Source organism: Acinonyx jubatus, chromosome D2, assembly GCF_027475565.1.
Source record: "Acinonyx jubatus isolate Ajub_Pintada_27869175 chromosome D2, VMU_Ajub_asm_v1.0, whole genome shotgun sequence".
Lineage (NCBI taxonomy): Eukaryota > Metazoa > Chordata > Mammalia > Carnivora > Felidae > Acinonyx > Acinonyx jubatus.
This window is the reverse complement of record NC_069393.1, coordinates 30,344,387-30,369,130: the sequence shown is the minus strand read 5'-3', so window position 1 is coordinate 30,369,130 and position 24,744 is coordinate 30,344,387. Positions and strand designations below refer to the sequence as shown.

At 55.4% G+C, this 24,744-nt stretch overlaps 1 protein-coding gene across 4 annotated transcripts in view; it reads right to left on the bottom strand.

Moving 5' to 3' along the window:
- Nucleotides 1-24,744, bottom strand: part of PALD1 (phosphatase domain containing paladin 1) — a 75,589-nt gene that overhangs the window by 31,859 nt on the left and 18,986 nt on the right. For all 4 annotated transcript variants that reach the window (XM_053206858.1, XM_027062184.2, XM_053206859.1 and 1 more), the window contains exons 2-7: nt 6,807-7,020; nt 4,110-4,212; nt 2,740-2,919; nt 1,416-1,580; nt 442-602; nt 136-211 (exon numbers count right to left, since the gene is read on the bottom strand). In XM_053206858.1, coding sequence (XP_053062833.1) covers nt 136-211; nt 442-602; nt 1,416-1,580; nt 2,740-2,919; nt 4,110-4,212; nt 6,807-6,991 — 870 coding nt within the window. In that variant the 5' untranslated portion in view covers nt 6,992-7,020. The remainder of the gene's footprint in view (nt 1-135; nt 212-441; nt 603-1,415; nt 1,581-2,739; nt 2,920-4,109; nt 4,213-6,806; nt 7,021-24,744) is intronic.

Genomic DNA, 24,744 nt, shown 5'->3' with positions numbered 1-24,744 from the left:
AGCCTTCCTCTGAGGAAAGCCAGAGGCCACACTCGCCCTGAGCATCTCCATGGAGACAGGGCCTAGACACAGACCTGCTCTCCAGGGACCTGTCCCTACTCCGTGCTCCCACCACCCCCTCCTACGCTGACTTACCCGAAGGACGCTCACAAAGGCATCAAACTGGGCTTCCAGGGGGGCCCCTTGCTCTGGCAGGGGCAGGCGGTGGTACCTGCCAGGTGAGGGGGAGAAACCCATCAGGCAGGCCACCCACCCTGGGCATCCCCCCGCCCCCGCATTCTTGTGGGAGAGAGAGGTGTAGGGAATTCCGCCCAACCTGCAGACGGTGAAACTGAGGCCACAGCTGGAGAGCACGGCCAGAGAACACCCATGCCCAGCACACTGGCCTCCCGTGTGGCCCCGAGTCATCTGGTGACCCCAGGCGGGACCGGCCCTCAGTACCTGTAGGTGGGCTGCAGGAAGAGAGGCCGCTTGAACACCTCCTCGGTCACGTGCACATCGTCCTCACCCCGGATGGCCACAGCATGGGGCTCCCCCAGCAGATCCTCAATATTGTGGTACACGTGGTACGTGTTCTCACTCAGCTGGGCAAAGTCATGGATCTAGATGAAGGAGTGGGGGCCAGAGGGCCATGACTGACCTCCAGGCCCCTCCCGGCCTTCCTGGCCGAGCCATAGAGTGAGTAGACCACATGGAGGCCCCGGATCGGCTGCTCCTCGCCCGGCGGGAACTAGCTGGCCACAGGTGCTCTGTGCTCTGGGAGTCCTGATGGGATGGGGGTGGCCAGTGGCCTGAGGGCGGCCACTACACGAAGGTGACGTGGCCCCCACCGGGGCCAGGGAGGAAGTGCCCTTCCCAGTGGGCCGCAGGAATCAGCTAAGCCATCACACTGAAGGACAGGGGGCGCGCAGTCAGCTGGGCGCTAGAGGACACGAGGCCTCACAGGGAGACAGGGGACAACCAGGTTCCCGCCCATCTGGGGCACCGTGACCGCACACTCCACTTCCACACCTCTGCGGTGGGTGTGTCGACAGCCTCAGGAACCTTGACGGGCCTCTGTGTCGTGACGGAGGAGAACAGAGGCCCCTCAGAATCAGACAGAGGCCCGTGGAGAGGAGACACTCACCCGGGCCTCACAGCTCACAGAGGGCTGAACCTCAGCGTTGGCACTCCTCGGCTAAATGAGGGTGCTGAGTGTGGAGGAGGTGTGCAGGGCGGGAAAGGAGCCCAGGCAAACAGAGCCGGGAACAGCCAGCCATTCCTCTGGCTTCCCGTGAGCTGGCCCTGCAGACAGCTGCTCGCCCAAGCAAGGGAGAAAGTGGGGGACAGCAAAGCTGGGCTGGGGGTCAGCGTCCCAGCTCAGCTGCCTGCGGCCTACCGGTGGGGAGGGCCTCCTCCGAGCCACTGACCCTCACCTCCTTCCGGATGGCCAGCTCCAGGCTCTCTGCCTGGATTCCAGGTCCAAGGCCCTGCAGGTTCTCACGAAGATTCTGCTTGTCTCGAGGTGTGTAGGGCACGAAGTCCTCACCAGCACGCAGGAACAGGACGGGCTCCTCCCGCACGCAGAAGATGACGCACTCCTGCCAGGAGCCGAAGGAGGAAGGAAGCCGTCGCCACTACCCGGCACGGGCACCCGACCCGCTGCCTCACCCCTGTGCCTTTGTGCAGGCTGTGCCCCCCTCCTCAAGCGCCCGTCACCCCACCCTCTCCCTGCGACATGAATCCCACCCCCCCCCCCCCCAAGCAAAGCTCAGTCCAAAGGCCACCTGCTCCCGACGCCTCTCCCTCTCCTCGGGGCCAACAGCCCTTTGTCCGAAGCCATGGTGTTAATTCCTGCTTCATACTAGCATTATCAGTGCGTATGTCTCCCTTCATGGCTACAGGTTCCTTACAAGCGAACGGTATCCTGGTCATTTCCACATCCCCCCAGCTCCTGGCGCAAAGCCCTGGATAAGCCAAGGGCTCGGTACACACCAGGCGAAAAAAATGATGTCTCCCCGTCCCCCGTGCAATCATTCACTGAACACCTCACACACGGAGGGAGGTAAGCGGCCAGACCCTTCCCCGTGGGCCTTGCCATCAAGCTGGGAAGACGCGAGCTGCACGGGGCTCACACCCCACCCGACTCTGGCTCACTCGCGGACTCTCCAGCTATCCCAGGTCAAATCAGACTCGGGCTGCCCACGCTGAGCCTGAAATCACAGTGGACCTTCAGCCTCTGTCCTGCAGACACTCAAAACCCCAGCTCGGCCTCAGGCAGGAAAGAGGAATCATTAAAAGCTGCCATTTCGAGTCCAGATGTCTAGTTCGGGTCTTGGGGACACCACTCATAAGCTGTGTCATTTATCCTCTCTGGGCCTCGGTTTTCTCCCCTGTGAAATGGGAGCAACCACCCCACCTTCATAGGGTTGACGTGTGTGTGACTCTTGTCATGACCTGGACCCTACTGTCACCCTGTCACCCTCTCACTTCTCCAAGGTTCTCAAAGTGGGGTGTGTAAGGGGCTTCTGACCTCAGGCCTCCCGTGTCCACACATTACAGGGCAATAAATATTCACCCAGAATTTCCCAACCATGCTGACCACGGTGATCATCATGGCATTCAAGGCCTGGCAGAGCCTGGTCTGGGTCACCAGCCACCATCATGTGGCCGGGCCCCTCCAGAACCTCTGAAGTTGCAAAGGAGTCCCTCTGCCAGACTTGGGGGCCTAGACCCTGCCTGGGAAGCAGTCATACTTACCCTGTGTCCATCCTCCTGGAGTTTCTGGAGGACCCGCCTGAATCCGGAGAGGGTGGGTTGCCCCATGCCGAACACGGTGAGCCCACCCCGCACCTGCCGGAAGTTGGGGGCCCCACAGCTCTGCACGGTGCCCAGAACATCCATCTTCTCAACAACATCCCGCACCAGGAAGTAGCGACCCTGGCAGGGGGAGAGACACGAGGGGTCACTCAGATGGCTCAGGGACATCTTCTACAGCCCTGTCCCAGGCCCCAGAGGATGAAGAGCAGGGAGATGGGGCAGGGGACATGGTCTTCAAGTTGTCTGCAGACTTGCGGAAAAGACAAACAAAATATGTGACCATCTGTGATCCCAGGAAGGGTCTCATCTAGCATGGGAAAGGGAAAGACAGCTCCTCCTGATGGAGAATCAGAGAAGGCTTCATGTAGGAGGCAGCATCGAAGCCAGGCCTTGAGGAAAGAAAGCAGGGAGAGGCACTCTTGCGGCAGGAAACGGAGTCTGACTCTAGGGTGGGGCCCAAAGCTCTCCAGGAGGAAGGCCTATGTCTCCCTCAGCCAGTGGAAGGGCATGGAGAAGGGGCCCAAGCAGGGAGTCACAGCTGGGGCCCCAGGAATCAGCGAGAGGAAGACTAAACTAGCTCCTTCCTAAGGTCCTGAAGTTCTGAGGCTGCCCAGGTCTCTCCCCTCCCCAGCTGGAGTGAATGGATGCAATGACTGCTGAGTAGAAGGTGGGGAGGGCAAGAGAAGCCAGGACGGTTCGTTCCTGGGCACAAATGAACTCTGGCATCACCTGTCCAGGCCCCTGCCTTCAGTACGACCCACAGGACATTGCCTGACCGATCAGAAACGGAACCAGTTCTTCCAAATGCCAGAAAATCCCAGCTACTCTTTCAACAAATATAGCTTAATCGGCATGATTACTCATTCACTATTTATTGAGCACCTACATTGCTAGAACCAAGTACCGTTCTGGGGCTGGGGGCTACAGCAGTAAACCAGAAAAATGAAAAGTCGTCTGTCCTTGGGGACCTCGCTTTCTAGGGGATATTTGAGGGCCCAGGCCAAGGGGAGCAGTCTGAGGCCCGGTACCTATTCTTCCGGCTGCTCCGAGGGAGGGGTGCGGGCAGGCGAGGGCCAGGCAGGGACCTGGCAGAAGAGAAGAGCAGTGACCCCAGACACCAGAGGGTGAGAGGAAGTGGGTGAGGACTCCGGAGGGTGGGGTAAGGACATGAAGCAGAGAAGGGGCCGGGGTCGGTGGGAGGTGAGGGGGTGGGGTGGGGGGGAAGGAGGAGTGAGGGAACCTATGAGGAAGGAGGACAGGATGGGGGTGGGGAAGGCCGCCGGGGGAGGGAAGGGCAGGTCTGACCTCACCTGCACCAGGTAGTGCTCAGGGGTGGCCTCTGAGAGCCGGCCCAGCGTGTAATGGGCCTTGAGTAGCTCGTCGTGGATCTGGAACTCCTCCCTGCAGTTGTACCTGCCAGGGCGGAATGGAGCCCAAGTCAGAAAACCTTGACGATCAGGGTACCCTCCACCCTCACCAGACCCCTCAACAAGGCCACCCCTGTAGCCCAGGCAGCTACAAGTTTGTGGCAGAGGCGGCCTGGTGTCCCCTGTACAGAAGCCTGGAACTGTGATTGGCCATCCGGCTGAGGACTACATTTCCCAGCGTCCCTTGCAGCTAGGCTGGTCATGTGATTTAGTTTTGGCCAATAGGATATGAGGAGAAGTGCTGGGGGCAACTTCTGGGTCACTCCCTTAAAGGGAAGGTGGGTGCCTCTACGTTCTCTCCTCCCAGCTAGCGTCCAGAAGAGATGGTGAGAAGCAGATACTGATGGTGGTGGGGCACCGAGAGAGGAGAAGCCTAGCTGATCACAAAGTGGCCATTCCAGCCTGGCGCACCTCCCGGACTCTGGTGCAGAGAGAAAGGCCTTGTTTAAGGTCTCCGATTCGAGGGTTACTTGGCGCCCCCACCGTCTCTGAGAACAAGCCCGCAGCGCGGTGAGGTGGCTCAGGACTCTGGCTTTGGGGTTCCGTGACCTGGGCACGAACCCAGCTCCACCACTCGGCCATTTCTTGGCTTTGGAGTTCCTCACTCTCTCTCTGTGGCTCCGTTTCCAGTAATTCTCAGCTCCTAGGGCTGCTGTGAGAATCCAGTGCACTGCTGTGTGGGCAGTGCTCAGCCAAGGGCCTTGGGCACAGTAAGCGCCTATTGATACAATAATTCTTACTAGTAGCCCCGCTACCTCCGCACAGGGCCATTTCAAACAAAACCCAGGGGTACAAAACCAGATTTCTGCATATGCTAAGCCAGGGCGGGTCTGTGCCCTCAAGACACAACACGCTTCCGTGCTGATTATGACAGTGAGACGGCCTCCCGGCACTCGGGCCCCGGCGTCTGCTCTCTACGAAGGAACTGCACCTAGGAAAGGGAGGGCGGAGGAATGATTGGGGCAGGGGAGCACTCGACGAGAAGTCAAGAGACCGGGGATCCTTCTCCCAGCTCTGCCTCGTCTCACCGCGTGCTGGACAAATCCTCTACCCCCAGAAGCTCGGTTTGGGGTATTTAGATCCAGTTTTCACATCTGATCGGAAACGTGTTAGATCAGGAGCCGGCAAACCTTCTGTATCGAGAACTGGGTAGTAAATAATTTTGGCTTGTGAGCCACACAGTGTCTGTTGCAACAACTCCGCTCTGCTCCTGAAGTGTTAAGCATCCACAGATAGTATATAAATGAATAGGAACGGCAGTGTTCCAATAAAACTTTATTCACAAAAACGGATGCGAGGTGCGATTTGGCCCACAGGACACAGTTCACCAGCCCCTGTGCCGGATGATCTCTAAGATCCCTTGCACCCAAACACACTACAACCCAAGGGATGCTGTGCTCACGCTGACTCCAGGAGGCATGCATAGTCCCACTGTGGCAGATTTGTACAGCAGGCCCGTGACCTTCCTGAGCTATACCACTTGGTTAAATATTCTGTACGTCAAAACCCACATAATCTGATAGGAAAAATGAGACCCAGAGAGGGAACATGCTTTGCCCAAGGGCACAGAGCAAGGCCCAGGATGTGCGTCTACTATACCGCCCCTCAAGGGCCAAACCTAGATGTGTCACCTCTGATAGAGAGAATACACGTCGAGTCTCTTGTATGCAACATCTCTTCTTTTCCCCTGATCATGAGCACAGCAATGGATTATGACAATCTTCCTGTCAGGCCCCAAGGCCAGCAGGCTGGATTTATCATCCCCACCCCTCGGGTTTCCTTACACAGAAAGTCCCATCTGCTGGGTCTCTGCCCAGCTTCTGTGTGTGGAACACAATTCACCCTCAGCTCATCATGTCCTACTTCCTGCATCCTGGAGGGGCCCAGAGGCAGAGTCCACGTAAGATAAGGCTTCCCGATTCACCAGGAGACAGACCCAATGCCTCTTCTGCCCCCGGGCCTCTGGTTCACAGCACCCCCTCCTTCAGTGACCCCACAGGGCAGGCAGGGTTGCAGAGCCCCCTTCTTGGCCCTCTTCCTCTGGATGCATGCAGTGTATCCAGAGGTCTCAAAATGTGGTGCCGGAACAAACCCTCAGCCTCTTCCGGGACTGTGCCTGAAGGACCTAATTAAGAGAGTTGACCAACAGCTCCCAGCCTTTCAAGCCATAGCCCTTTAACCACCTGGTATTAACCTCAGTTTTGAACCGTAATTACGAGCTGCGGAAAAATAAAAGTCTAAATTCTATGCGTCTAAGTACATCAACTCCCTTTGAAAATGTTCAGCCACAAATGATTTTCAAAAGGGTGTCCCCACCCCACCCCCACAGCCATTCCTCCCTCACCATGCTTCTAAGCCCTGTGGACAGGAGAAGTAACACGAGCCAAGAGACACTCGACAGAGACCCGCCCAGCCACTCGCTTGCCGTGTGACTCCAGACCGACTGCGCAACCTCTCTGGGTCTCAGTGTCTTCATCTGTGAGGGCAGTCTGTAGACTAGACGTTACATGCCACCACCCCTCCAGGCATGTCTTCTGGGGACACGGCCACTCTCCCCCCACCCTCCCCCCCGCCACTCACGTGATCACGACGGGGGCCACTTTGTTGGGGATGATGGACTTGGCTTTACTGTTGTGCAAGCCTGTGGTCTGGAAGGAGTGGACACTGGGTGAGTGCTGACCGTCCATCGGGCCACCGCCCTGGAGGCCCTCGAGGGGGGTACCCGCCGAAACCGTCTGCTGGGCTGTGCTGGCCGTTGTACCCATAGTCTGCTGGAAGCCTCAGGCCCCAACACCTGTGGGATGAGAGGGCACGTGGTGGAGGAAGGGGTGGGGAAATCCACAGCAGGAGGGGACCTGGCCCACCTGTACCTCCCCTGCATAGACGCCAAGTCTGAGGCCCAGCGAGCGCCAGCTCTCCCTGTAGCTGGAGACAGAGGGCAGGTGTGCTGCCTTCCACGCGTTTGCCGAGTGCCTACTATGTGCCTGGCCCTCTGCTGCTGCTTTGGGAGGGTGACGGACATAAAAAGATAAACACACGGCCCCTGACCCCTTACAGTTACACTCCTCTGGCAAAAACATGACTGTTAGGAAGGGGATAACCCTCCACACCAGGTCAGGACCTAGGGCTCTGAGTGACTGGGCCAGGCCCTCCAGACACGGGGAAGTGGGAAGACTGGTGGGTGGGGGGAGGGGAGGGGGGCAGCAGGTACAGAGGGAAGTCAGGCTTGGATTTGAAGGATGTGGATGGGAACAGGGTGAAGGAAGACACTCTAGGCATGAATATCACAGAATGAGGCTGGGGACATCCGGACAACATGAGCTTTCAGCAGATCAAGGGTTTAGTGGGAGCACCAGGCCCTTGAACTTGACATCACGGTCATCAATACCACCATCAACGGCCAAGGCTTCGGCCCTGCATGAGGCAGGCTGGACACCTGCTAGATGCAGTGATTCCCCTGGTGGGGCTGTCTCCCAGAGAAATACTGAAGGACGTATGCAAAAACCAGGCTTCGAAGATGGGTCGCTCCCAGAAGTGTTGGCTGGCAAAAGACACAGGAAACAACCTCCAGCCAACAACAGGGGCTTTGTTGGGTAAAGTACGGGACATCTCTAAGGCGGAAGGCTAACTGGCCACTAAAAACATCATCATGATGGCTTTGGAAAGACATCTAGGAAACAGGGCTGCAAGGCAAGGACTGGCTGCCATCCCATTTTAATTCATGAAGGCGTATCAGCAGAAGAATCTGGGAGATACCCATCAAGATGTTATTTGGAGTTATCACCAAGTGATGCAATTATGGCTCATTTGTGTCTTCTTTTGTTTTTTTCTCCTCCGAACACTGGGTAATAAAGTTAAGGCCCACTTAACACAAGTGAGAGAATGGCTGGGGAAGCGGCTGGGGACCAGTGAGGGGCTGCTAGAGGGCATGAGAGGGCCTGGCCCCGGTTGGAGAGCCACAGTGCTGCTGGACAGGCAAGGGGCCGGGAATTCTACGTGGCCCAAAGGGAAGGCGTGGGAGACAGGCTCGCAGAGCTCCGAGGGTCCAGCAGCCCTTGGCCCTGGTGAACCTGATGGTCTAGGATCAGGACAGGAGGGTGCAACCCCCCCTGCCCGCCGTCTCAAAACCGGGAGTAGCACCTCAGGAAGGGGATGGCAGTCAGGGGTCAGCGGGTCAGTCTGGAGGCTGAACTCACTGTGCCTTCTCTCCCCCCGGCCCTGGGGAGTACTCAGGCTGCCCCTCCCCAGAACCACCTAGACAGAATGACTAGACTCATCCACCCCTCCTCCAACCCTCCCAAACCACCACCTGTCCCTGTCCCTGTCCCTCTCCTGTCGGGAAAGGGTTGCCTCTCTCCCTCCGGCCCAGCCTTGTCATCCTTGAAAACTCCCAGCAGCCATGTGACAGCCTTGTTAACACGCACACCTTGTGTTTATGAGAGCCCCATCATACAGGGTCCAAGTTTTCCCTCCCTCCCTGTCTCTGTCTCCTTCCCTGCCCCCCCTCCCCCTCCCCCCTGTCAAAAATGGAGGGGATGAGCCTCCGTTCCTAAACAGAAACACAGGCTGCTCAGATTGCACAAGTGGGCCCCAGAGCCAGAAACTTCTCTCCACTTCACCTGCTGTGGCAGGCCCCCAACACAGCTCACCCAAGTTCCCCAGACCCCGCAGGACAGTCTGGGCCAAGGAGGCACGGATAGGAACAGCCTCCTCCAACAACAATATGGGCAGCTGTCCCAAACGAGGGCACAGGTGACGGGACACGGGAAGGGCCTACAGGAGGCCGCAGCTGATCACGGCTGCCCGGCCACGGCCAGGCCCGGCTCCCTTCATGCTGAGCTGTGACTGACCCCCCCACCCCTCCTACCCTGCGCCACTCCCACAGCTCCAGCCCCAGCCACCCCTGTTTTTCACGGGCTCCACGGATGACGCCAGGCCCCAGCTGGGGCCCTAGAAGGCCATATGTGCACAGCTGTAGGCTCCCAGGTGGAGGAAGGACAATATCCTTTGAAAGTTGACCTGCTTCCAAACAGTCTAGAGGAGGGTGAAGCCCCGGGATCCCCAGGCTTCCCGCTCTACACTCTTCCCCTGAAACCTCCCCACCCTGCCTGGAGTGCGGCTTGCTAACTAGCACAGGGGCCTCATCCTACTGGCCACGTGCTGAGGGGCCCCGGGCAACTTCCCCACGTCCCCATCTATAAAATGACAGTGAGGGACGGGATGGCCCCAAAGGCTCTTCCAGATTCACGTGGATCTGGCTCCCAAGACCGGCAGTCCCGGTGGTCCCACCCCTACTGTGCCGGTGAGCACAGGGGGAGGGTGAGTTGCTGGGGTCCCAGGTGCTCAAACTTCTGCTTGGGGGGAGAATGGGGAAGGTGGGGTGTGTGAGGGAAACTGAAAGAAGTGGTCCATGAGCCTGGATGGTTTCTTAAGAATTCCACTAGCCCAGCACTTCCTTCGATCGACGTGAAGGCCGTCCCCACCGTGCTGCAGAGCCCGGGACACGGGAGCCAAAGAGCTCACAGGTAGGCTGCATCACATGGCCACCCAGGTGCCCCCAAATTTTATTTTTTTTTTTAAACGTTTTTTTTTTATTTATTTATTTTTGGGACAGAGAGAGACAGAGCATGAACGGGGGAGGGGCAGAGAGAGAGGGAGACACAGAATCGGAAACAGGCTCCAGGCTCCGAGCCATCAGCCCAGAGCCCGACGCGGGGCTCAAACTCACGGACCGCGAGATCGTGACCTGGCTGAAGTCGGACGCTTAACCGACTGCGCCACCCAGGCGCCCCAAATTTTATTTTTTAAAGACACATCAGTGGGCCACCTGAGTGGCTCAGTCGGTAAAGCGTCCGACTCTTGGTTTCAGCTCAGGTCATGATCCCAGGGTCGTGGGATCGAGCCCTGTGTCAGGTTCCACGCTCAGAGATTCTCTCTCTCCCTCTGCCTTTGCCCCTCTGGTGCTTTCTCACTCTCTCTCTAAAAAAGTAAATAAATAAAATTTAACCTTAATGTACCTACTAGGTGATCTAGTTAATACAATAACAACTAACAACCTGTATTATTATGTCACCAATTTGTTTTTTTGTATTTTGATAGCTCTCTGAATGCAACTTACTTCCCTCTGTCATCCCATATATTTTGTGCACTTGAAAACAGTCTGAAAAGGGGGTCTGTGAGTTTTTGCCAGATTGCTAGGGATTCTTGGAGAAAGAAAGAAAGAAAGAAAGAAAGAAAGAAAGAAAGAAAGAAAGAAAGAAAGGAAGGAAGAAAGAAAGGAAGGAAGGAAGGAAGGAAGGAGGAAAGAAAGAAAGAAAGAAAGAAAGAAAGAAAGAAAGAAAGAAAGAAAGAAAGAAAGAAAGAAAGAAAGAGGGAGGGAGGGAGGGGGAGGGAGGAAGAAAGGGAAAGAAAGGAAGAAAATCCTAATTTAAGGGAAGAGTATGTCCCACCAAACCCAGGAACTCTTTCACCTTCTCCTTTACTCCTGTTTGTTAACATGTTGAAGCATCTACGAAGAACCAACCACCCAACAACCCTGTAAGGTCCAGCCTCACTGTCCATTTTCAAAGGAGGACGGCTGACCCTTGGTGAGTGGTGGCGTTGGGAAGGGCTCCTCATTGCTTTGCCTCCCTGCCTCTTCACAGCTCACCCTGAGAGAAGGAGCTTGCCCACACTGCCCCCTCCCTCCCTCCTGGATCTGTATGACCCCCACTCATCCACTCCATGCTCTGCCAGAGCACCCCAGACACAGCCTACCCAGAGAGGTGGAGGGATGCATGGTTTCCCACGGAGGGAGTGAGGACTCTGGGACCCACTGCTCCCACAGAAGCCCTCAGCCGCCAGCTAAAGAAGCCACGGAAACATCTGGGCTACAGCTATCACGGCGTTTGAGAAAGTCCCCCACACAGACATGCACCCTCCAGCCTCCACACCCAGTCATTCTGGAGAAAAAAGAAACAATGTCTGGAACCCTTGGCAGAGAGGTGACCTTGTTTCCCCAGGAAGAATTCAACTTTAGGAGCTGGAATATGAGCTCTGGCTCGTCAACTACCCGCCTGATGCTACAGCATAAGTGCCCAGCCTGCGGAGTGATGAGCTTCTCGTCAATGGTGGTATTCAAGCCAAGGGGGTGCTGCAGATGACCACTCTGGATCCTGGAGTAGGGAGGACAGGCGAGAGGTTCAAGAGCGGATTCCCAAGGCCACAGCCTGAAACACCCCGTGAGTCCAAGTCTGTTTCTTTTCATCCAGTTTTTGGTAGAACTGGATCGCCACTATTCTGGTCTCAGTTTCCCCATCTCTAATCCAAAGCTCACAAGCCCCCCCTTTTTTGCCCCATCCTGGTGCAGCAGCCGTGACCTTCAGGCTTGGCAAACCCCGCGGGCTTTTCCAAAGCACAGTTTAGCTCTTGGGACCGAAGCGGAAAGCTGCATGTGAGCTATGGACCCCAGCCACCACCTGGCCCTGTCCTTTCCCCTGCCCTCCCTGCCCACCGGGATGGACCTGAGACCCCCTCGCAAAATCTCAAGTCCCACTTTAGGAAAAGATGTGCCTACAGGAGCCAACACAAATGACTGTCACCACGGGCCCCTAAAAGCAGATTCAGAGCCGGCTACACCCCTGGAGGTCAACAAGTCCAACCCTCTCTGTCTACTCACGAGGAAATGGAGACCCAGAGCGGGAAAGTGATGTCCTCCAACTCACAAGGACAGAATTAAAACCCAGAGCTCCTGCCTCCCCACTCCAGGGCTCCCTGACTGGGCCACACTGACTCTAGACTGAAGCAAAGGGGAAGACTGCTGTGAGCACAGGGAGATAACGTTGAGTAGATAGCGTACAAACGTGTAATTATGCTAGTCAAATCAGGGTGTGTGGTCAGGAGTGTGTGATGCCTGTGCCTGCCTTGGGGGGGGGGGGGCAGATCTAAACAGACCCCTGAGCTAGCCTCTAGTGACCCTGACTGTAGAGAGGAGGCCCCAAGAGGGCCAAGGGGTCGATCTCCTGGAGCAAAGCACTTGACATAGAATATCTCATTTAACCCTGAGTCCCCTCCCAAAAAAGAGGGGCTAACTCTTACAACTTGCTACCAAATTCACAAGAAATCCAATTAAAAATGGGCAAAAGATGGGGCACCTGATTAGCTCAGTCGGTGGAGCATGTGTCTCTTGATCTCCAGATTGTACGTTCAAACCCCACGTTGGCTGTAGAGATTACTTGAAAATAAAACTTTTTTTTTTTAAGTAGGCTCCATGCCCAATGTGGGGCTTGAACTCACAACCCTGAGATCAAGAGTCACATGCTCTACTAAGCCAGTGGGGCACCCAGAAAAATAAAATCTTAAAAAAAAATGGGCAGGGCGCCTGGGTGGCTCAGTCGGTTAAGTGTCCGACTTCGGCTCAGGTCATGATTTCGCGGTCCGTGAGTTCGAGCCCCGCATCGGGCTCTGTGCTGACAGCTCAGAGCCTGGAGCCTGTTTTGGATTCTGTGTCTCCCTCTCTCTGAACCTCCCCCGTTCATGCTCTGTCTCTCTCTGTGTCAAAAATAAATGAAAACGTTAAAAAAAAATTTTTTTAATTAAGTCCATCTATTTCTTTTCACATTCTTTTTTTTTTTTTCCAGTAGGCTCCATGTCCAGCGCTGAGCCCAACGTGGAGCTTGAACTCACGACCTAAGATCATGACCTGAGCTGAGAAATCAAGAGTCGGCCACTTCACCGACTGAGCCACCCAAGGGGCCCCTGCTTCTTTTCACATTCTTAACATAACTCTTGAGAATGACGCAGGTGGCCCACGTTACGTTTCTACTGGACCGTGCTGCTGGGTCTCGGTGCTCTGCGGGCCGGAGGGCACCCCTCGGCCAGCTCGGGGTCGTCAGAGTCGAGCCCCGCACCTGCTGCAGGTAAAAATAATTCTACTACAGGCACGAGGACGCCTGGGAAGTCAGTGTCAGCGTTCCCACTTACAGAGAGAAAAGTGGAGGCTCACGGAAGCTGTAAGTGACTCGCCAATGGCCTGGCACCCCGCTGGGGACACAGTGGTTCTGACTCTGTGAAGCACGGGCCCCACTCCTTAGCGCCTCTGGGGGCGTGGCTTCACTTCTCTGCGTGTCAGTTTCCCCTGTTATTAACAGGGGACAGGAGGACCCTTCCTGGGCCTCCCGGGTTGGGTTGTAGGAGGATGAAATTGGCAAGTATGCCGGAAGCAACACCTAGCCAGCCAGACATGCAGCGGGGGGCTCCCCCAGGGCCCCATCCTCAAGGCACTTCTCTCTCCCCCTTCTCCACGTCCCTTCCCTGCCACCGCTGGACCTGAACCTCCCTGACGGGGCCTCACCCAGACACAGCCTATAAAAGGAAAGGTCTGGAGGAATAACTGGGCTCAGCAGTCCTCCAGCGGGGCTGGGGTGTCCTCCCTGGTAACGCACAGTTAGCACAGACATAACTCCCCATTTCCCTCTGTCTGGTGGGCCGCTTATGGAGGCGTCCTCCAGCTGTAATCAAGAATCAGGACAGCCCTGCTCTGTGGCCTCGGGCAAGTCCTCTGCCCACTCTGGAACTGTCCCCATAGAAGAATGGTTTGGCCCTCCTCCAGCTTCCTCCAACCTCTGCTGTCACCAGGTCCAGGCCGCCAGCTCCTCAGCGGGCCAAGCAGAGCAGCCCCCAGCCGGTGTCCCCTTCCCTGTGCCCCCACAATCCATTCTCCATGCAGCAGCCAGAAGGATCAGGGCACCTGGGGGGCTCAGTTGGTTCAGCACCCAACTCTTGATTTCGGCTCAGGTCATGATCTCATGGTTTGTGAGAGCGAGCCCTGCATCAGGCTCTGTGCTGACAGCATGAAGCCTGCTTGGGATTCTCTCTCCGCCCCTCCCTGGCTCATGCGCACTCGTGTGCTCTCTCTCTCTCTCTCTCTCTCTCTCTCTCAAAAATAAATAAACATTTAAAAAAAAAAACCAAAAACCTAAATCAGGTCATGTTATCTCCTCCGGGCACACTGCAACATCCGGACCCCACCCCTGGTGAGGAGGCCCCACCCTCTGACCTCACTCACCCTGTGTCCTCACCTCTGTGCTCCTCCAGCCACTGGCCACAGCCCCCTCCTTCCACCGCCCCAGGCCCACTCCTCCTCATGAAGGCTGCACATCTACCACCCCTCTGTTTGGAACATTCTTCAGCTTGTTCACATGGCTGCCCCTTCCTGAGGTCTTGGCTCAGATGTCCCTCCTCAGGGAGGCCTCTCCGAGCCCCTGGTGATGCTGTCTGCCCACACCAGCCCGCACAACCTCTGTCCATCCACGAGCCCCTTTTATTTCCTAACTGCCTCATTGACGGGGTTATGGGTGTCACCTCAGCCTCCCTCGATGAGCAGGATCAGTGCCTGACTCATCCACATCGTGGCCCCAGCACCAGGACGGCGCCTGGGGCCCGACAGATGCTCGGGAAGTATTTATGAGATGAACATATGACCAGCCTAAGGCACCTGCAGCTTCCGGGCCTCACAGGGCAGTGGGCACCCGGCACCAAGAAGCAGGTCACAGTCCTCCACAAGAGGGTGTAGAGAGAAGCCGCTCCCACCCAATCCTCCTCTCACCTGGACGGCCCTCCTCACCGCCCCCCCACCCTCCCACATTCCACACAACCCTCGATGTTAAAGCCCAGCTCCTCCAGGAAGCCCCCCCTGCCTACACACCCACCTCCGCCTCTCAACACCCAGAGCCCACTATGAGCATCACGAGACGGAACGCTCCATTCCCCTCCACTGCATGCTGTTCCCGGCATGGGCCATCCCGTGTCCTTCCTGGCTCCGTCAGCTGCCTGGCCCAAGGGAGGAGCTGCACACAGGATCACAGAACATGTCAGCTCTATTTTATTCCCCGCCCTGCCTGGCCCGTCGTTGATGGGGACAAGGGTGGCACTCAGCAACAAGAGGACACAGATGACAGGAAGGGTGTTTACTTAGACATCATGGTGCCTATTCCTGAGTGGGGGCACTCAGGGAGGTATTCATTTTCCTCTGGTTTATCCCTCGCTTCTCAATTTCCTACAATGAGCATGATTACTTCGGGAAATTTTTTTTTTTTTAAGTATAGTTATTTGTAATAGTTTCAAAGTTGGACAAAGGTCACAGCTCCTCACCTAGGGCGTCCCCTTTCCCCCCACCATGCTCCTCAGCTGTGTCTTTGTCCCCCACCCCACCCCACTGCCCTCTGCCTATTACCATCTATGTTCCCATGAAAATTACTCCACCTCGTACAGCCTGGTGGGATTTTTCGTGTCTGTGGTTTTTCTATCTTCGCTATTGTCAACAACCTCAAAAGAAGCAACATAGGGTTTATGACCCCCGCTTTATTTTTTTAAGTCTATTTATTTATTTTGAGAGAGAGAGAGAGAGAGAGAGAGCAGGGGAGGGACAAAGAGAGAGGGAGAGAGAGAATTCCAAGCAGGCTCCACGCTGTCAGCACAGAGCCCGACGCGTGGCTTGAGCTCATGAACCGTTGAGATCGTGACCTGAGCTCAAATCAAAAGTCGGACGCTTAACTGGCTGAGCCACCCAGGCGTCCCCACTTTACAGAAAAGGCAGCTAAGCAGGGCCACCAACAGGAATTTCCCGAGGCTCCACTGCTTAGTAGAGGCAGAGTCGCCTGGCTTCTGCTGCAAGGCCCAGCCCCTCAATTCACGTCTCCGAGGGCCGCCCAAACCCATCCCTCCACAGCCTCCTTCCCTCAGCCTCCTCTTGAAAACTAGGAGAGCAAAACATAAAATAAAGCCACCAGTGGTCCGGGATCACAGGAGACCTTTATCTGCTAAACTGTATGCTTTTGAACTGCTTTTATTTTTTTCTAAACGGAAAACAAGATCTAAAAGTTAAAAGCAGAGAGTGGAGGAATGTTCAGCGGGTGGACTGCCCCTGTGGGGTGGGCCCTGAGTTCTGGGCTTCCACCTGCAAACAGCAGGGAGCCTCTGAGGGCCCAAGTTCTGGAAGGGAGAGGTCACCCCTGTCACACCCAGAGACGGCACGCTGGGGTGGGCTTGGAGCCGGGAGTGGACAGCGTGGGCAGAGGGACTGGGCAGCCAGCTGAGAAGCTGTGGCAAGTGGGGGCCAGCAAGGGGCACAGGTCCCACTGCAGATGGGGTGCCAAAGCTGGGAGAGGCCGCAGGTGGGGTGGGGGGGGAAGCCCTGCCCTCTGTGAGGGGGAGAAGCTGTCGGCGCCTGACAGGTGGAAGGCAGAGGAGGGGCTCCTGCCTGCCCTGCAGCCAGCAAAGACCTTCGCACTTGTCACCACATGCTCCAGCATGGCCCCTGAGGCTTCTGAAATGTGGGACCCTCAGGAAGGAAAAGGGTTCTTTCCGGCACCCCTACTTGCCTGCCTCCAGGCCTGGGGAGCCCCCCCACTTCTGAAGCTCCCCATGCGGGTCAGCTCTGCCTGACAGAAAGCTCTGCCTCTGTGGGGGCTCAGACTGCGGAGGGGAGGAAAGGCTATAAGGAACATTCTGGGGGCCAGAATGGGGAAAATCTGAATATGGATAGTATGTTGAATAAAGAAGTTAATCATACTGTGGATACTGTGTTCCTAGGAGACCCAGGCAGAAGCGTCTAGAGGGGAAGCACCTTGATGTCTGTCACTCTTGGATGGTTGAGAGAGAGAGAGAGAACGAGAATACACACGAGCAAATGTAGCAAATGTCAGCAATGTGCCAGCACAGGGTGTCATGTCAGGAAGGCAGTCCTGGGGCCCTCCTGTCCTCAAGGGGGTGGAAGAGGGCTCCCTGGGGCAACATCCTGTCCCCCTGTGTCACAGCACCTGAAGCCCTTCTGTATTTTCCCCAGGTCTGTGAGTCCTCTGGCCTCCGGGCCACCTCCAGTGAGGGAGTCTGTCCTCTGGCTCAGGCCCCAGCAGCCCAGACACAGGCCACACTTCCTGGGCAGACCCTGACCCCCTCAGGAGAGCGTGGCCCACCTCCCTTACTCTGACCACTGCCACCAGGCTGCCTCCTAACCTCTAGAGGGCTTCTCTGCTCCCTCTTGCTGGCCCTGGGGCATGTGGCTTTCTGGTCCCAAGACAGGACAGACTCCCCCCTGGGAAAATCTCCCTGGGAGAGACCATCAGTCCCTGAAGTGCCGGACCAGCTTCTCAGCCTGTGAACGTCCTCAAGTTTGACCAAAATGCTCACAATGCCTCCACTCCCTCCCTCCCCACCGTGTGTATGAAACAAACCAGATGAGGGGCAGGGGGACACTCCTTGCCTCCCCTGCAGCTACCCGTGACTAGTCCTAGCTAATGGAACATAAGGGGCAGTGTCCCATGGCAAGTTCCAGAACCTTGCCTCTGAGCCCCCTTCCCCCCCTTCCTCCATCCTGCTGTCTGGAACACAGATGTGATGACTGATGTTCCGCAGCCATCTTGGAACCACGAGCACATGAAGCCACCGCCTCGGAATGGCGGAGGTCAAGGTCCCCCAAGGAATCCATGGAGTGGAACCACCACCCCAGGCGTGGGCCGCAAAGCTCTGGGTTTGGACAGGACTTAGAAATAAACTTCCATCTTGTGTAAACTACGGTCATTTGGCTTTTCCTATTACTCGCAGCCAAATCTAATCCTAACTAATGCACTCCATTATTTTTAGGTTTGACCCTCAATGACCACGTGCCACATGGCAACAAGACAGAACTTACTTCTTTCCCCTTTTGCAGGAGAACCTCAAGTTTCCCTGCTGGTAAAAGTCAGGCAGAGCGACGCCGGGAGCCTGTGAGCCCAACCCATGCTGGGGTATGGGGGTTCAAGGGATACAGAAGATACCAGCTCTGGCCACCGAGGCCCGCGGGGCAGCTGAGGAGACAATTAGGGCACCGCTGATGGCTACACGGTGTGGTGCAGCAACCTTCCCCGAGTCAGCTGCAGAGATTTAGAAAGTTCTAAGCAACTAACTGTTTGTTCCACGCTCTACACAGACGCTTGGCCTCCACTGCTCCAAAAAGGCAGAGAGAGAATGCAAGTGTCTCCCACGTGGAGTCTCTCTGTGTCCCTCTCGGGGCCTTACTGAGGAGCAGATCTCCCGGAAAATAAGAAGGTATTATCTGGATGGGAGGGCCCCTGCCTATTGGATTTTTCATGGGGAGCAAGAGGAGGGGAATGTAAAAATTCCCAGGGAAGGCCCAGTCAGCTCTGGGAGGGCAGTCATTCTGTTCCTGAGAGTCTGAAGCTCCGTCCACGTCCAGGTTCCATGCACCTGGGACTGTTGGGGGGGAGGACCCTGGGGAGAACAGGGTTAAGAGTGCCCGGACATGCTCTCCTGCTCAGCTCCAAGAAGTTGGGCATTTGAGCATATCAGGGTCAGCAGAAACCTAGAGATTCCTGAGACCCCACACAGGGCCTTGCTGACGCTCTCCTCGCTGCTTCCAGGGACTGGGCCCCAAAGGGCCAGTGGGAACTGAGGCTGGAACCCCACTTCTGACCTCCAGGAATGCCACAGGGGCCTGAAGCATCTCTTCAAGGAGCCATGAAGATCCGGGACCCAGGTCTGGGGTCTGTCCCCATCCTTCTACCTCTGCAGCTTCCGGTCTATACTCCCTTGCTTGGCATTCAAGACCCCTCTTCCCACCCTCACCGCCCCTATTACCCTGCACATCCCCAGAGTTCCAGGCAACCCCCGGTCCCAGATGGCCTACGGTACAGAGCAGCAAAGGCACTGGTAGATGTTCCTCTCCAGCTTGGGCTTTCCGAGAGGTCTCAAGTTCAGTACAACCCAGTACTGAACTCAAGTTCAGTGTTAGCAGCTGAACCCTTTGTATAAAACCGATCCTTTGTGAAAGTCCGACGTGCAATATAGCCCAGTGCGCAGTACAGCCAGGAGCTGAGCCCCTGGGCTGGCTGCCAGCTCAGGAAGAGAGATGGACACCCTCCTGCCTCCAGACCCAGCACGGGGCCTCTCCTCGTCAGCGACCGCTCCAGAGCGGCTGGCCGGAGACGCTCAAAGCCCTTTCCTGCTCGGACCTCCCAGGGCACATCCAGCCCTTCCCTGCCCCCTTACATCTGTCCTCCCTGGTCCCACAACCAGAGACATCACCCCCCCACCCTCACCCCCTCACTCCCTCCGTCAACGTCCAGTGGAAATGCCCCTCTTTCTCCAAGCCTGCACCCCAGCAACCTTAGCCTCGAGCTCCCTGGCCTGGGGTTTGGTAAGGACACGCTTCACCTCCCCACTCTGGACCAGTGCTCCTCCAGGGCTGCCACAGGGCTAAACCCACAATAGTTGTGGGTCCCAAATATCATTCCCCTAAATAAATTCCACATTCACAGTCCCATTTCAGCTTCAGAATAATCCTACGAGAAAAGCAGAAGCACAGGCAATTGTGCCATTTAGCAGACGGGAAAACTGAGGCTCAGAGAGTTTACTGCATGACATAAAAACAGAACCAGGCCTCTGGTTCCACAGCCCGGGCTCTTTCTCATGCACCACCCAGCCACCCTCTCCCATTTCTCCCGACGCTACCCTCGCTTTCCCACTAGAGGAAGGAAACTTAAGCCACGGACCTAGTAGAAGGCAGAGAACATGCTGGACCCAGAAAAGAAAACCGCTTCCAGGGCCACAGCCTGTCATACACCCCCCAGGCCGCCAGATGCCCTGGATGGGTAACAATGGAGCTAAAAATAGGGCAGGAGGCTGAGTGGCCAGCTGTAGGAAACATCTGCCTTTGCTGCAGAACAAACATGAAGGAAGTCACCCTGCTACAGGGGTCCCCTAGGGTGGGGCAGGGGAGGGCTGGGGGCGGGGGAGGGGAGGATAAAACTTTCAGGTCTGTACCCAGGGCAGGGGCTCCCACCAGCCCCTACCTGCCCTGGGCCTTGTCCCGCCCAACACACACACACACACACACACACACACACACACACACACACACACGACACACAGTTTAAATCCACCTTGTTCACGAACATGCATCTCAGAGTCAGATGTACCTTTGAGATCCCAGTCTGTTCCTCTCATTTTATAGAAGAGAAAACTGAGGTCCAGAGTAGACCAGACAACTGCCCACAGTCACAGGGACAGTCGACAGCAGGGCCGGGTCCAGGCGTCTCCTTACGCCTTTCTTCTGCACCTCCCTGCCCATCTGCTTCACGGAGCATGTCCACCCAGGGCCAGGAAAGACCCTGCCGAGGAAGAGCTCTCCGGCTCCCCAGAAGGGAACACGCCAAGCAGAGGAGACAGGTCAGCATGAAAGACGTCAGTTTAGACCCAAGGAGGAACCACGTAGCAATTCATGACTCCCCCCAAGCACACCCAGCCTCCCCTTCGGCCTACGGCTCCCCAACTCCCACCCTTGTTCTCTAAACTCGAGCCAAAGTGAAATTCTTTCAATCCCTGGAGCAGACATCTCAACGGGCCTTTGCAAATAATTAGCAATCATGACAAAAATAAGAATAACGCAGAGGTGCCTCTTACAGTCCAGGGGGTTGGGGTGGGGTGTTCTAGAGTCTATGCAGGGCAGAAACTGTGGCCTTTGAAAATTCTTAAAATGACCCATCCAGGACAAGGCTGCCCCATCTCTCAATCAGTCCAACCCAGTCAGCTTTCCTCCAGTGACCGCACAGATGTCAGTTTCCTTGCTGAGCCGCAAATGAAGTTTGCCGGTCACACACCGGCCTCGCATTCATGCACTCCACGTCTTCCTGCCCCACTGGCTCTCTCTGCCTCGCGGACTCCCATCCCTGAACCAGGAGGCCTCCTTCACCTTCCCCAGACCACATCCCAGCATGGCTGTTGCCACCCGGAAGCCCCCCAGGCCAGGGCGGGGGCTGGCCTCTGATGGCATCTCAGGGCTTGGCACAACGTAGCCACCCGAATGAACAAAACCGGACAGATTTTTCAGGAACAACAACACCCAACCAAAAGATCGGTTCTGTGGGTGCCCACGCTGTGCGCATAAATGAGACGGTACAGGTGGGTTTAGTACCGGGCCCAGAACGCAACAGGCACTCTGTAAATGCAGCCACGTTTCGACGGCCCCAAGAAAGTGGGGGCTGGGAGGAGGTTCGTGAGGAAGGGCCATGAAGGCCAGAGGCTGTGGAGGCCCCTTCAGGCCAGGAAGCAGGGAGGACGACTCTGAGGGCCCCCTGTCTGAGAAACAGACCCCACCCTTGCAGGAGAATCGCCTGGCTGAGACCCCCGGGTCTCTCCCGTTGACTCACACTCCCCCCGCCTCCCAGAGGGACAAGAAAAGCGGGGTCCCTAAGAAGTCCCCTGGGCTCTTCACTCACTCCTGAGGACCAAACACACTAGCAGCTTGACCAGGATCTGAAATCACAAACGACGAAATTCTAACCCCAAATGGCTTAACATCTCCACCACCACCCCCCGAGGTGCGGCCTCAGGTCTGTTAGCGGGGAGAGGATGACGGCGGCAGCGGGCACGATGTCCCGGAGCCCCAGACGGGCCCAAGCACTGCGCTGAGGCCGTTCACCTGCCATCTGGTCCACAGCTCCGACGGCACGCCCTGCAGGACCGGGGGCCCTAACACCTTCCAGGAGTCCACAAGGTCAACGCTGTTCTCAGGACAGCTCCGAGGTATCACCGCTGTCTCACTGTAGTGATGGAGGCAAAGCCACGGCAGCAGGTAAAACTCAGCAAGAGGCAGCACACTGGCCGTGAACTAGGCTGCCCGAGTCACTCACAGTGACAGAACATGCCAGTGTCACCTAAGGAGGTCCTGGATGAAGCAGAAGAGCTCATTTCACTGAAGTTCAGCCTTGCGTACGCGTCTTCTCGCTACTATTCTGTGTGATGACGGTGCGTACCTGGGCTGTGTGGGGGTACGACAGGTGTCTGGGGGGACGGCACTTGTGAGCCCACCAGAGCTGTCTGCCAAACTAGCCTCTTTGTGCACAGAAAACCAGCCGACAGACAGACAGACGCCAGAATTGGGTTATTCTGAATTGGGTATCTGGCGGACATTTTCTCAAAAATGAACCAGGCAAGCCTGTCCTTTCGAGGAAGGCAACCAATGGCATTTGTTGCCAATGATCAAGTTTGAGCTTAAAGGGAAACATCAGAGTTTTGGAAAACTTGCATCAGCCACCGTGAGTCTGACAGCCTCTCAAAACACAAAGAGTTTGCGATGATATGGGGGACGATGTTAATGTATGTAATTTCTGAAAATTGCCGAAACGTCCAAATTTGGAAGATAGGTATAACCCAGGGAACCAATATTTTCCCAATGACCCCTATGTGACGTTACAAAATCACACCTGTGTCAAAGATCCACTCAGAGGGGCGCCTGGGTGGCTCAGTCAGTTGAGCGTCCGACTTCGGCTCAGGTCATGATCTCACGGTTCGTGAGTTCGAGCCCCGCGTCGAGCTCTGTGCTGACAGCTCAGAGCCTGGAGCCTGCTTCGGATCCTGTGTCTCCCCCTCCCTCTGCCCCTCTCCCGCTCACGCTCTGTCTCTCTCTATCAAAAATAAATAAACATTAAAAAAAATTTAATGAAAAGTAAAAAATGAAAAAGATCCACTCAGAATGCAAGATAGTCCCATGGCTTTTAATGCAATGAAATACGAAAAATTCCTTAATATGTTTGCAGATCCTGCATTTCAACCGACCTGTAAGAAACTATCACATGCTGAATTGTTACGTAGTGTCAAAAGAAAATACCCAGAGGCTAATAAAATGCTCCTTCCTTTTCCAACCACCTATCTGTGTGGAGCTGGATTTTCTTCACATACTTCAATCGAAGCAACGTATCACAACAGTTGAACGCGGGAGCAGATATGAGAACCCAAGTGTCTGCTGTTAAACTGCACATTAAAGTGATTTGCAGGAGCACCTGGTTGAGCCTGCAACTCTTGATCTCAGGGTCATGAGTTTGAGCCCCACGATGGGTCTACAGATTACTTATAAAAATCTTTTAAAAATGGTCAGCTTTTAACCAACACAGGAAAACCACAAAGCTGAAAAGGCAAAAGGCAAACTGGATAAAGATAGTTTTGACATATTTCTATTATTTATCATATTCAATGTACCTTTTTTCAAACAGGAAAACAAGTACATCTCGAGGGCATAACAGAAAAAAAACCCAAAACCCAGAAAACCCCAACAACCCAACAGAAGAGAGATACAAATGGACGGTAAATGTGAGGGAAAAGATGTTCAACCTAACTTGTAATTTGAACTCTGGAAACCATGAAATGCCACATATTGCCTGTCATGGTATCACAGGCACAACAGCAGGTAAACACCCAATGCCAGCATGGGGGCCTGGGGTCCGCTCTCTCCCAAGCAACCTGGCGGGATGCAAACTAGCACTGCCCCCTAGCGGCCAATCTGGCAACAATTCTAAAATACCTTCAGAACATCCAGCAAATCTCCTATCAACTGATTCAAAGGAAACGATCAGAGATAGGGCCACAGAACTGTCCGACATAGCTTTGCTTACATTAGCCAAAGACAAAACATCTTTCACATCAACAGCGGTCAAAGTCCAATGTATCGTGGACGTCATCATGCAGTCATTAAAATGGAAAGAGTGTCTGAGGCACGTCACTTAAAAGAATGTGGAGTGAAAAAAAGCCAACATAAGCACATACTATATGATTCCGTTCCCCTAAAACTCAGACAAGGTGTCCCATCTGCGGCAGGAAGGAGGGGATGGTGATGACATGCAGGGGTCCGGGTGCTGGAAAAATTCCGTTCCTTGACCTGGGGGAGGCTCTCCTCATTTTGTAGAATCGTCAAGCTATATACTTGGGATGTGTGTACTTTTCTGTGCATGGTCAACTCCAATTTAAACGTTTCAAATGCAAGAAGTAACAGTTTACTCACTCACATAGGAAAGTATCTATTGTGTGTTTAGTTAGGGAAAAAAGATACAGTGTAAAGGGTACACACACATACACACACACACACACACACACGCGCGCGCGCACACACGAGAAATGTCCGCAAGGATAAATCTCCAAACATGAATGGTGAACCATAGTTATCCCTGGACACTGGAGTCATGGATGGGTCCCCTAATCTCCCTGCCTATGTTTATTTTCTCTGATTTTTCTAGAATGAACATATACTATTGATAGAAAAAAGAAGAGCCCCGGACCCCACAGAAAAAGGTCACAGGAGTGAGGGTTCTCCTGAGTTGCTACTGCTGGGAAGCTCAACACCTTCCCATGGAAATCATTTGGATGTCGGAGTCAGAAAGACCTGCGAGGACCCTAGCACTGTCCCCCACCAGAAGCCTGGGCCGCCTCCTGAGCCTGTTTCCCTGTGGCGGAGAAAGGGTTAAATGAGGTCATGGATGTCCTGGCCTGACCCAGTGAGTGCTCTGAGCTCCTCTGACACACAGCCCCTCCCCCCAGGTTCCACAGAGGAAGAATTGGAGGCCCAGGAGCCTGAGGGACAGCCCAGGGGATGCCCACAGAGCCCCCCAAGGAAATGCCCCCCAGAGTACAGTGCAGGCTGGACATTGGACTTGACCTCAGGTAGCCTCCTTTGAAACCCACACCCATCACTCCCATGAAACCTCTACATGGA